This window comes from Bos indicus x Bos taurus, chromosome 18 (genome assembly GCF_003369695.1).
Source record: "Bos indicus x Bos taurus breed Angus x Brahman F1 hybrid chromosome 18, Bos_hybrid_MaternalHap_v2.0, whole genome shotgun sequence".
NCBI lineage: Eukaryota > Metazoa > Chordata > Mammalia > Artiodactyla > Bovidae > Bos > Bos indicus x Bos taurus.
Window position 1 is genome coordinate 15,276,601 of NC_040093.1, and position 13,284 is coordinate 15,289,884.

General features: G+C 45.5%; 1 protein-coding gene across 4 annotated transcripts; it reads left to right on the forward strand.

Annotated features, from left to right (window-relative positions):
* Positions 1 to 3,308: 3,308 nt before the first annotated feature.
* On the forward strand, positions 3,309 to 11,056 carry LOC113876466. 4 transcript variants are annotated; one of them, XM_027515720.1, is made up of 5 exons: positions 3,315 to 3,411; positions 5,524 to 5,619; positions 9,205 to 9,429; positions 9,542 to 9,632; positions 10,494 to 11,056. In XM_027515720.1, the coding sequence occupies exons 1-4, from the start codon at positions 3,331 to 3,333 to the stop codon at positions 9,554 to 9,556; spliced, it is 417 nt and encodes a 138-aa protein (XP_027371521.1). In that variant the 5' UTR covers positions 3,315 to 3,330; the 3' UTR covers positions 9,557 to 9,632; positions 10,494 to 11,056. The 4 variants fall into 4 exon arrangements, 3 of the variants coding, with proteins under 3 accessions (XP_027371521.1, XP_027371523.1, XP_027371522.1); XM_027515722.1 differs by having other exon boundaries at positions 9,340 to 9,429; XM_027515721.1 differs by having other exon boundaries at positions 5,527 to 5,619.
* Positions 11,057 to 13,284: the final 2,228 nt, after the last annotated feature.

Genomic DNA, 13,284 nt, shown 5'->3' on the forward strand with positions numbered 1-13,284 from the left:
CAGCTTATGGTCATTCAACAAACTAAGTCAGACGACAAGGTAAATACTGGGCTACCCCTAATAGAAGCTCTTAAATTCTTCCTTGTGACATTACTATTACTGCTAGCTATATTGCTTTCTATATTGCCTATCTTACAGAATTGTTGTCTTTTCCATTACCAATTGTGTGACTGAGTCTCTAATAAAAGGATGATCTATCTTTTGATATGAGATCAATGATTATAATAATGTAACTCTAAGTATGAGAAGAAGCCAAAAGAAGGAATATTTTCATGCACTATAAGAGACTACTAGTAAGGCAGATATGATCCAGGACTTTTGCTACTTTCGTAGCCTAATCCAGTAACAGCACATTGAGTGGACAATCAAAACATCTTTGCTAGACCTGGGAATGAGCATTCCTAATATATCTTTGCTAGACGAGCATTCCTAACATCATGGGACAAAATGATCACAATATGGCCCCAAAACCGTGCTCAAATCTATGGCCATGAAGGGAGTATGAGGCTGGAAGCTGGCACTTGCCATCTGCCTCTACAAAGATGAAATCAGGAGCCACTACAGCTGCTGACCTTCTACACCCGCAGAAAGGAATTCAGGGTAGAAATCATGAATGAGGCGTTGTGTGCTCTAAGAAAAACTGGCAGGACAGGTCTTCAGATAGTTAGACATTTTCAAGCAAAGATTTCATGAACCCCAATTCTTGCATCTTCTCTTACCTAGAGAAGCCCCAACATCACAGACCAATGTCTGGCCTTGGTTCTCCTAACTAGCCCCTCTTTTAAGCCCCTCGGCAGTTTTTCTACTTCTATTAATCTTCAGGCCGTGTATCTCTAACCTTCTTTTTAAGTTTGTTTCTTCTAGAATACAAATAAAATCTCCAGATGCTGATGCAACAAGGATACCAGCTGGTTGACACATGGACTACGCTGGAACAAGTGGCTTTCTCATTCCACAGACTCTCATCTCCCTCCAAAAATGCACCTTGACAGTGTGGGCATTGAGACCAGGACCCCACAACCCTCCTGTCCAGCAGGAAGAAGCCAGAGCAGTTTCTGCCCCTTTCCCCAATGACTCGGGTCCCCACGTCGCAAGAGAGGATAGGCAGGTAGTTAGACATGAGCAGGGTATAAAGGGGCCAAAGATTTGGCCCATTAATAAGAGGGGGGAACACTGAATCCTGCCCCAGGGCACAGGTGTGAGGTCTTGCACCAAGGCCACAGAAGCAGAGCCCAGAACCAAAGTCACCTCGAAAGCTGACTGTCCCACTTTATCACTGTTGCCAAAAACCACCTGCTGCTGCTGCTAAGTCGCTTCAGTCATGTCCTACTCTGTGCGACCCAATGGACGGCAGCCCACCACGATCCCCCGTCCCTGGGATCCTCCGGGCAAGAACACTGGAGTGGGTTGCCATTTCCTTCTCCAAGGCATGAAAGTGAAAAGTGAAAGGGAAGTCGCTCAGTCGTGTCCGACTCTTAGTGATCCCATGGACTGCAGCCCACCAGGCTCCTCTGTCCATGGGATTTTCCAGGCAAGAGTACTGGAGTGGGGTGTCATTGCCTTCTCTGAAAAACCCCCTAATACTAACTAAAAAGCTGCCTGACTCCCAATTAGGCAGATGCCCACTCCATTAAACACCCTATAGCGTCCCAGCCACTCACCTAATGCCAAGCTTTCAGCAGAAATTTTCTTTGTTTTAAGGCTACAAAACGTGGCTATTAACTCATGAACACTGTCGACTCACCCTGGTCTGTCAGCAGTTGTCAGCCAGCTGCGCTCGCGGTGCCCACTCTCTCTCTGCTCTTTGTTTTTAATAAACTCACTCCCTTCTGAAATGCCCTGTGTCTGGAAATTCTTTTCCAACCCGCGCTCAGACTGCTTGAACAGTGTAGACTTGGGAGCTTGGGAGGCAGGCTCCCCATATGAGCAGAGGGCCCAGAGGCGCCAGGGCGGCCTTGAGAGGAGTGTTGGGGGCACAGGGCCCGGGAGCCAGTCTTCAAGGGATAAAGTAGGGTCAAAACAGAGGGAAGGAGGAGCTCTGCACCACAGAGGAACCCTCCCCGTTGAAGGACCGTCCCCACAAGAGAAGCATGTGGATGGTGTGGACTCCAACAAGCTCTGAGCTTCCCAAGGGAGGCTGGCGGTTCCAAAGGGCAGGATGCGCTTGAGGCCTCTTTTTGCCTGAAAAACAGAAACTACACAAGTAATCTCATCTCTGCAGAGTCATTCCTCACCCCGACTTTCCCCTCCCATCCCCCAGGACAGCAACTTTCTCTTCTTTCCCTGCCCCCTAAACTCGTCCCCCTTCCCCCGCTCTTCTAGATCATTCTGGGCTCTGCACACTCCTAGGCCTGCCCCATCCTCCATTTTCTCCCCTTCCCACTTCTTGTATTCTAGATTCTTCTGCCCACTATACCCTCCGCTCCCTGGGTCCTGGATCCTTTGCAGCTTCCATGTGGCCTCAGTTTCACCTACTCACACATTTCACCATCTCTCAAATCCATGGAAGAACGTTTGGCACCCCCATGTGGACATTCATTTTCCTGCAGGGCTTCCCCCAGAAGCTGGAGGCCCCAACCAGACCCCCTCTGAGAGCAACCCTGCCCTTCTCAGCCTGGTTCCAGCTGGAACCTGGAAATCCTGCCCTCTTGTCCTACATTCTAGGCCCTACCCCAAGCCGTTCCCTCACTTCCCCAGGGCTGGAGTCCAGGAACCCTATTCTGGCCCGCATCCCCACTGCTCATGTCCTTCATTTTTTGAATCGCCTGCACCCTCTGCTCAAGACTTCTGTCTCCTCCAGGGTCCTGACATCCCCCAACTCCTGCGCAAAGTCTGCCCTTTTAGCCCCAAAGGATTCCAATCTCCTTCTCCACCTGGTTTCCTGGACCCTTTCTCCACCCACTCCTCTTCCCTGGGACTCCTTTGGGCCAGGAGATTTGTGCCTGCGTGTCGCTAACTCCCTTCAGAAACAGATGCAAAACACATAGAAACACACACACACACACACAAATAGATATAAACACACAATACACAGACATACACACACACCCGTGTACACACACATATGTGGGCACATAGCTACATACATACACACAAATAGACATATATGGATACATATTCACACACACACACACACACACACACACACACACACACACTCAACCCACAGATCTCCCGCACCAGGGCCTTGATTGATTGGCATGGAGCTCTTCTCTGAAAACCCCGCCCCCTGGGCTTCCTCTGTGAAGCGGGCACCTCCCACGACGTCTTCCGGAGGATATAAATTCAGGATGTGTTCTGAGAGGAACACCCACAACTCGAGCTTGCGCCATGTCTTCACTTCTTTCGCTGATCGTGGACAAGGTCGTGGAAGTCCGAGAGTGGGTGCAGGCTAAATTTCTCACACAGAAGGTAAAAAAATTTTCCGTGATGTCCTGGACTGGATGCTCTTACCCAGCAGGGTCCCCCAGTCTGCTGGGGAAGGGCACCTGGCTGGCCAGGAAGTTGCCCACTCTATCTGGGGATCTGGTCAACGGAGGGGGTCTGCCAGATTAATCTTTAATGGGCATCTGCCCTGTGGGTGCCAACTTGGGAGTTTGGGGCGGGCTGATCCAGATCTGTTGGGAGGACGAGGAGCCATGGGGCCTTGAGAGGAGTCAGGGATGCGCGGGGGCCCGGGCAAGGGAGAGAATTGGGTGAGAACAGAGGGAAGGAGAAGCTCCACGCCACCGAGGAGCCCTCAAAGTGTAAGCACCGTTCTGGGAAGGGAAGTGTGGACGGTGTGGACCCCAACAAGCTCTGTGATTCCGAAGGCGGGCCTGGAGGCTGGCAGTTCCAACAGCGGGAGATGTGACTGAGGCCTCTTTTTGCCTCAAGAACTGAAACTGCACAAGCAGCCCCGCCCTCACGCCCACTTTCCATTTCCTTCCCCGAGGACAGTAACCCGCTCTTCTTTCCCTGCCCCCTAAACTCGTCCCCGCTTCCCGGCTTTTCTAGCTCCTTCTGGGCTCTGCCTACCACAGTCTTCCTCATTCTTACTCATCCTGTGCCCTCGTGTTCTAGGTTCTTCTCCCGCGCTCCCCTCCCCTCCCTTGGCTCTGGCTCCTCTTCAGCCTCCGCTGTGGTCTCACAGCGGTCTTCACTTGCTCACACATCTCAGCCTCACACAAGCTCAGCGGAAGCACATTTGAAGCCCAGAGATGGACATTCCCTGTTTTGTTACATATACTAGTTTGTGGTATTTTGTTAAATTCCTCATGCAAGTGATATCATATTGTATTTGCCACTGTTTTCTCCCACTTAATAGATAATGTTTACTCTTTTATCTAACCAAAAGCATCTAAAGCACACCAACTGAGAAATGAAAAAGGGATACAAATGAACTTATCTACAAAACAAATAAAATTATAGATGTAGAAAGCAATCTGATGGTTACCTGGGGTAAGGAGGGGAGGGATAAACTGGAAGACTGAGGTTGACATGTACACACGACTATATATAAAATAGATGAGGAATAACGACCTTCTGTATAGCACAGGGAACTCTACTCAGTACTCTGTAACGACCTATATGGAAAAAGAATCTAGAAAAGAGTGGATATATGTATGACTCACTTTGCGGTATAACTGAAACTGACGCAACACTGTAAATCAACTATACCACTAGAAAAAAAGATTTTTAAGGAAGTAAAAGAACAAAACTCTTAATGGAAAAGAAAATGAAAGTCAAAGCAATATACATGTACCAGATACATATCAGTATCTGGTATATATTATAATAATATGTATACTAAAAAAATATATATATATATATAATATATAATATGGGGCTTCCCAGGTGACACAGTAGTAAAGAATCCTCCTGCCAACACAGGAGATGCAAGAGATGCAGGTTCAATCTCTGGGTCACGAAGATTTCCTGGACTAAGAAATGACAACCCACTCCAGTATTCTTGCCTTGAAAATTCCATGGACAGAGGAACCTAACGGGCTATATGGTCTATGGGGTCACAGCCAGACACGACTGAGCACACACACACACGCACACGCACACACACACATGTATATAACATACATGATATATATAATAATATATATAATACGTAATACAACATATAGTAGATATATATATTATGTTTGCATGCATAATATATATTTTCCGTGGGTTTCTCGTAGATAAATTAATGATATATGGAACAAAACAAGCCCTGAAACCCTTGAACTGTTGGGTTGCCCAGTCCAAGGGATGCTGATATTTATACTACACAAGATAGCAACCAGTTAAATGTGAATTGTTCATAAAACAATATCATGTACATCTTTAAAAAGATGTTTGGTCGCTAACCAACACAAGCCATTACAGGTTAATTTCTTTTTATATATCTGTTTGGATCTATGCTATCTTTGTGAAATCTTAGAAGACGACATCATATATTATTGTTAAAGAAGCCGCATCATTGAGGGAAGTTAACAGTAGAGATTTGGATATCCTTATTAATTATAAATACTGACTCCTCTTGTCCAGCAGGAAGAAGCCAGAGAGGGTTCACTTGTTTCGCTGATCATGGACAAGGTCATGAAAGTCCCAGAGCAGGTGGGGGCTGAATTTCTCGCACAGAAGGTAACAAAATTTATAAAAGTTATTTTAACAACATGTGGAATGGAGCAAGCCCTGAAACCCTTTTACTGGTTGATGCCATACCCAATCAGAAGGATACTGATATTTGTACTACACAAGATAGCTTCGGTGGCATGCAACTGGATGGTCACGAAATTTTTTAAAAAAAAGAGCATATATATATTTGAAAAGATGGGTGATCAACCAACAGAAGTGATTGTGGCTTGATTTCTATTTCTACATCTATATGCATTTGGGATCTATACTATCTTTGTGAACTATGTTTGGGGGTTTTTGTGGGGGCAGGGGGGCTTTTCATTTCTTCCGCCTCTTTGAGAAACACAGGCTTTATTTATTAGGTTACTGCTGGGCAGAGGTTACAAAAGGGCTTCTGGGCTTCCTCCTAGGCTGGAGTAGATAGATACTCCCAGAGGAGTAGTGTGTTTCCTCTGTCCTCCCCCTCATGGCTGAATGCGGATGGCCCCATGTAGCCCGAAGACCTCTCCCTGGAGGGATGGTTTTTCTGTGATGTCCTGGACTGGATGCTCTTACCCAGCAGGGTCATCCAGTCCGCTGGGGAAGGGCATCTGGCTGGCCAGGAAGTGGCCCACTCTATCTGGGGATCTGGTCAACAGAGGGGGCCTGCCAAATGAACCTTTAATGGGCATCTGCCCTGTGGGTGCCAACTTGGGAGTTTGGGGCGGGCTGATCCCGACCTGTTGGGAGGGCGAGGAGCCATGGGGCCTTGAGAGGAGTCAGGGGTGTGCGGGGGACCGGGCAAGGGAGAGAATTGGGTGAGAACAGAGGGAAGGAGAAGCTCCACGCCACCGAGGAGCCCTCAAAGTGTAAGCACTGTTCTGGGAAGGGAAGTGTGGACGGTGTGGACCCCAACAAGCTCTGTGATTCCGAAGGCGGGCCTGGAGGCTGGCAGTTCCAACAGCGGGAGATGTGACTGAGGCCTCTTTTTGCCTCAAGAACTGAAACTGCACAGCCTCAAGAACTGAAACTGCACAAGCAGCCCCGCCCTCACGCCCACTTTCCATTTCCTTCCCCGAGGACAGTAACCCGCTCTTCTTTCCCTGCCCTCTAAACTCGTCCCCGCTTCCCGGCTTTTCTAGCTCCTTCTGGGCTCTGCCTACCACAGTCTTCCTCATTCTTACTCATCCTGTACCCTCGTGTTCTAGATTCTTCTGCCGCGCTCCCCTCCCCTCCCTTGGCTCTGGCTCCTCTTCAGCCTCCGCTGTGGTCTCACAGCGGTCTTCACTTGCTCACACATCTCAGCCTCACACAAGCTCAGCGGAAGCACATTTGAAGCCCAGAGATGGACATTCCCTGTTTTGTTACATATACTAGTTTGTGGTATTCCTCATGTAAGTGATATCATATAGTATTTGCCAGTTTTCTCCCACTTAATAGATTATGTTTACTCTTTTATCTAACCAAAAGCATCTAAAGCACACCAACTGAGAAATGAAAAAGGGATACAAATGAACTTATCTACAAAACAAATAAAATTATAGATGTAGAAAGCAATCTGATGGTTACCTGGAGTAAGGAGGGGAGGGATAAACTGGAAGACTGAGGTTGACATGTACACACGACTATATATAAAATAGATGAGGAATAACGACCTTCTGTATAGCACAGGGAACTCTACTCAGTACTCTGTAACGACCTATATGGAAAAAGAATCTAGAAAAGAGTGGATATATGTATGACTCACTTTGCGGTATAACTGAAACTAACACAACACTGTAAATCAACTATACCACTAGAAAAAAAGATTTTTAAGGAAGTAAAAGAACAAAACTCTTAATGGAAAAGAAAATGAAAGTCAAAGCCATATACATGTACCAGATACATACCAGTGTCTGGTATATATTATAATAATATGTATACTAAAAATATATATACGTAATATATATATGGGGCTTCCCAGGTGACACAGTAGTAAAGAATCCTCCTGCCAACACAGGAGATGCAGGAGATGCATGTTCAATCTCTGGGTCACGAAGATCTCCTGACGTAGGAAATGACAACCCACTCCATTATTCTTGTCTGGAAAATTCCATGGACAGAGGCACCTAGCCGGCTATATAGTCTATGGGGTCACAGTCGAACGTGACTGAGCGCACGCACAAACATGTATATAACATACATGATATATATCATATTATATAATATATAATGCATAATACAATATATAGTAGATATATATATATATATTATGTTTGTATGCATAATATATATTTTCCGTGGGTTTCTCATTGATAAATTAATGATATATGGAACGAAACAAGCCCTGAAACCCTTGAACTGTTGGGTTGCCCAGTCCAAGGGATGCTGATACTTGTACTACATAAGATAGCAACTCGTTAAACATGAATCGTTCATAAAACAATATCATATATCTTTAAACAGATGTTTGGTCGCCAAATAGCAGAAGCCATTACGGTTTAATTTCTTTTTATATATTTGTTCAGAATCTATGCTATCTTTCCAAAATCTTAGAAGACGACATCGTATATTATTGTTAAAGAAGACACATCATGGAAGGAAGTTAACAGTAGAGATTTGGATATCCTTATTAATTATAAATACTGACTCCTCTGTCTAAGAGAAAGGACTGATTTAAAACTGGGGAGACATCCCTAACATGATAACGGGTTTCAGGAGACACAGATTACCAGCTTGGCTTCCTGTGGTGGCCACTAAACTGTGATTTCCTCCAACACTGGCAAACATTTAGAAATCGAACTTTTGCTGTTCTAAGCAAGACACCAACTGTGCCTTCCTGGCAATGAGTAGACTTGACCCTGGAGATAAAGGATTACCAAACTGTCATGTCGTCTTCTGCCTGGTTCTGTGCTGACCGAGACTCCAACTGGGCACAGAGCAGGGTAAGGGGCAGATGGTGACCGGGCAGGACCCTAGGAGGCTTTCCCAGAATAAAGCCCAAGCCGAGTCTTCCGCCTGCCTTTTGTCTGTAGAAAATCTTTCATCAAAGAATAAACTTGGGGACTTCCTTGGGGGTCCAGTGGGTGAAGACTCTGAACTTCCACTGCAGGGAACACAGGTTTGATCTTGGTTGGGGAACGAGAATCCTACTTGCTTGCGACGCGGCCAGAAAATAAAAAGTAAAAATTTTTTTAAAAGAATAAATTTAATCAGAGAAATGAGAAAATACAGAAAGAAAAGGAAAACAGTCAAACAAGCCAAAATAATAATACTTTCAGCCATTAGACAAAGTCAAGGACCTTTATTTAGTTCTTCCTCAGGTCTATAGATATTGTTCTGTGCCTTATTTGTGAACTGTTTAGCAGATACTCAAACCCCTACCAGGTGGAGGAAGTTAACTGTATGTTGCCCACAAGCAAGTCAACCCCAGACCACTTGGAAGCAGAAGGTTGATGACGTTGCCTCTTCTTTACCTCACCACTGACCACGGCTCGGTAAACAGTGTGAGACTCCTCACTACCACCACCAGGCTGGGACTCACAGTCTTAAGGCATTGCCTGCTGTGGCCCTCTTTGCCTGGCCAAACAGTACAGCTAATTTCTTTCTACTTCACCCAACTCTTCCTTAAAGGTTTCAACCTGCACCACTGTACAGAGGCTGGATTTTGGCAACAAATTGGGCGATTGGTGTGGGGTTGACTTAGGGGCAGCCCCACGGGGGTCCCCTGGCTTGATCAGACTCTCCGAGGTCATTCCTCCACGCCAGGCTCTTTTGAGAAGGCAGAGGGTTGGAAGATTCCTTCAGAGGCCAGGTGGTCTGGGACCCTTGTCAAGAAGGCTGAGCTCGTCATACCAGGTACTGCATCTAGGCAGTGGGGGCTCTGAGTCAGAAGTGGAGGGTGAAGGAGGACCACCCTAGAAGCTGGGGAGGCCACCTTCACCTTAAAGAAGTTTCTTTCTTTCTCCAGCCTATGTCAGCCTGAATGTTTCTGCTCCAAAGAATTATTTGGAGGAAGGAGAAAGAATCGGGGACATGGAGACACCTTGGCCAGCATCTGGGTAAGTCCCCAGGTGAATATTCTGAGGCTCCTTTGAAACAGGAGGGGAAAGGGCAGGGCACAACCTTTGACATATCCCGAGGGCACAACATAAACGAATTAAAATCAAACGAGTCCAAGATGGCCGACAAGTCAACTTGACTAGACCTTGATCCTTGGTATAACTCATTGTAACACATCAGCAAGCTAAATGGCACACTCAAGGTGCCGTGACAGTTCCGAGGTCAACCATCAAAGACCAAAAAGTGGGCCATGGTCGAACTCCTGGAAATCCCCTCCCCTTCCTCAAAACTGTTGGAATAATCCTCCCACTTAGTAGTCTATGAAATTACCCAGCCCATAAAAACTAACCACACCATGTTTCCAGGCCGTTGTGCTCACCCTTTGTAATGGCTCACACTCTGTCCGTGGGAAGTGTTTCTCTAGGAATAAATCCACTTCTTACCTATCACTTTGTCTCTCACTGGATTCTTTCTGTGGTGAGACATCAAGAACCTGAGTCAGGCCGTGGAAAAAAACAGAAGAGGACACTCAATACACCTGATAGCCCCTGGGAGATCTCAGATACCTATTCAGGACTACCAATGAGTGCCATTCTAATGAACACCCCCAAAATCTGGTTTCTGGGGATAAGATTTCTCAGGATAGCTCTAAAGAGCCAACACAGCTTGGTAGAGACTGTACTCCAAAACAGACAGGAGATAGATCTTCTGATCCCTAAACAAGGAGGGACTTGAGCCATCCTGGCCATGTGAATTTAAAATTGACCAATGTCCCTACTAGTCCATGTTATGCCATATTGATGATGTTTATGATTGTTCCATGTACTATCAATTGTCTAACCTGTTTTTTCTCTTCCCAGGTCAACCAGCTACAACATGCAGTGCCAGTTCAACAAAGATATAAAACTACAGCTGACCACGGAAAATATCACTCACCCTGAGATGGACACCGCTATAAGGACTCTGAGGCTTGGGACTAGCAAGAGGGGGAGGCCCAATACCCCTCGCCGTCCCAGTTCAGCAGGAAGTAGCCAGAAAGACCTCGACGCCCCTATTCCCAAAGAACTGGGCCTTCCATCTCTTGAGGGGGTAATGTTAGGTAGTTAGAATAGGGAAAAGGAGTCCAGAATGGCGGTGTCTAAAAGATAAGGAACAGAAAAGCCCACAGAAATAGAACAAAAGAAGGTCTGAGGACCGGACTGAGGGCCTCAGGTAAAACAAATACCACTCCTGACTGGCCCAATTTACATAGGACAGGCACAGGAAAAAATATATGAAAAGAGGAGCCAAAGCTAACTCACTCGCTCGCTCTCTCCCACTCGCTGGGGCGCTCATCTCTTCGTGTCTTTGGATCAACGTGCCCTGATGTCTCAAAGATGGATTTTCCTTCTATCTTCTAAATAAAATAGAGCTGTAACACTGAGCTGTGACACTGATTCTTCTAAGAGCTATAACATGGTCCGTTCGAGACCTGAGAGCTATTAACACAGTCTCTCCAAGACCCGAGAGCTGTGACACGCCGAGGGGGCTTTAATGTCCATCACTCCAAATCTTTGTTGTGACGAGGCAGAACCGAGGAGCATACACTCACATGATAGAACCAAGGCCAAGATGGCAGAGTCGACTTCCACTAGACCCTGAGCCTCAGTATATGCTCGTTGTAACATATCAGCAAGCTAAGTGACCATCCACCACTGTTGGCAAAGTGAATAACCATTGTTTCACACTGATGAATGATTCTATCTGATTTAGTGTTTGAACGCCTTTTGATATTTTCAACAAAACTTCCTAAATCAAATTCTAATGAAGTCTTCTTGACCCCTAGCTAACTCTGGGATGCTTCAAAGGGGCCCTGAAACAGGACAAAGAGAGAGATTAAGCTAATTAGATTCATTTGGTAGGTTAAATTACATGGGCAGTATTATCAAATGAGTAATATGTTGAGGTCCTTTAATGGACTGGAACCTGGTGGTCTGGAGTCAACGATAAGAAAGTAAAAGAGAGAAAGAGGCTGATATTCCTTGGTTTATATAGAAAACCAATAAAGTCCTTTGACACAGGGCTTGCATCGCTCACAAAGGCACCTGGTGCCCTCTTGAGGGGGGTGAAGGCAGAGGGCGCCTTCTCGAGAGGGTCTTAGAAGCCTGGGCAGGAGAGTGAGCACGACGGATCTCTGCGCTCCAGAGAATTAGCCTGAGAGAGAAAGAAAGAGAAAGAAAGACATGGGGACCAAAGCTCTGATGGAGAAAAGGTGTTTTATTCAACATTGTGTGGGTATTTATACTGTCTTACAAGATAGCTATTTTCAGCAGAGATAAAATCAAAACTTACAAGTTCTCAAGGAAACATGAGGTCATCCATATGAAAGAGAGAGGGTTGTAAATAATCACTTTTACTGTATGGGTCATAAAAAGGAAGAGGGTCATAAATAGTTACTTATCACCGTATGGAAAAACTAACGAAGGAAATGCATGCATTCCTAAGCCCTGGAGAGTAATTTTGCTACTCCACTTAATTCCTGAATATTCAGGAATTAATAAGGGACAGAGGATTCATGACAGATCCAAAACAGCACACAGGAAGCCTCCTGTTAAATGCTTCCTGACAATTCTCCCTATTTTATTATATTTGTAAAATGAAATTTGATTTGTTCCCAGTTGTAGGCACTATGATTAAAATGAACAGGAGTAACACAAAATTGAAGTAATCTGGAAACAAGTTCAGCCATGGGCCCTTCTTCCCAGGGTCGTTGGAGATTTACTGGTAACCACAAACTACGTCGAGATGGAAGAATCAAAAGGGAATCATTTCTTAAAGAGATAGAGGAGTTAAGACAAGCATATAGTTTGCAATTAATACACAGTACAGAACATATAGTCTTATTAAATTGTAAATTTCCTATGGCTATAACAAAAGGAAGTGGGACACAGGCCTGTATAAAATATGACTGATTATAGCGAAAGAAATAGTTACTATGACCACGACTGGTCCCTGTGAAATGTCCGGTCCAAGTTCCAAGTTCTTCTGTGCTCGAAGCAAGTTTCCAAATGTGTCATTGTTCAGGCCCACTCTGTTTATCGAGGACTATCCTAGGATGAAGTGGGGCTAATCCACCCTCAAGCCACCCAAGAAGTACTTTGCCAAGGTAATGTTCCATCGTAGTGTCAGTGACCTTCCATGTCACTTGTGAAACATAGTCACACACCGTGCAATTAACCTCTTCTGAGCAGTTAGAGAACCACATACCATGGGGTCCCCAATCAAGAATTATTAGCCACAAACATTAATTTTACTGATTTGGCTTGACATTAGTCCCAACGAACAGGAGTATATGTAAAGTTCTTATAAGTAAACCCTTTGCATAATGTTCTTTGTTCTTTCCCTAACTCTTTCCTAACACTTTCCCTAAAGTCTCAGTAGTATAAACGTGGTTCCCAGACAAAGAAAGGGCAGTAAATAATCCAAGCCACGTCCAAATGTCCTTTTTGGGAGGCAGGGCGAAAGCCCAAGTTTGTGGGCTAATGTTTATGCACAATTCTGCTGGGCCTGTGCACAACAGAAGGACTTCAGAGCCTAAAGAAATGTTAGTTAGTTTTCCCTCCTTCCCAGGGTGTGAGGGCCTTTCACATTCCAGGGACGGGGCATATGGGT

Bases quoted from the DNA above. Each gene is read 5' to 3' on its own strand.
- LOC113876466 (XM_027515720.1), top strand. From the start codon at position 3,331: ATGTCTTCACTTCTTTCGCTGATCGTGGACAAGGTCGTGGAAGTCCGA. The intron at 3,412-5,523 runs GTAAAAAAATTT...CCTCTTGTCCAG, and splicing joins CTAAATTTCTCACACAGAAG to CAGGAAGAAGCCAGAGAGGG. The intron at 5,620-9,204 runs GTAACAAAATTT...TCTTCCTTAAAG, and splicing joins CTGAATTTCTCGCACAGAAG to GTTTCAACCTGCACCACTGT.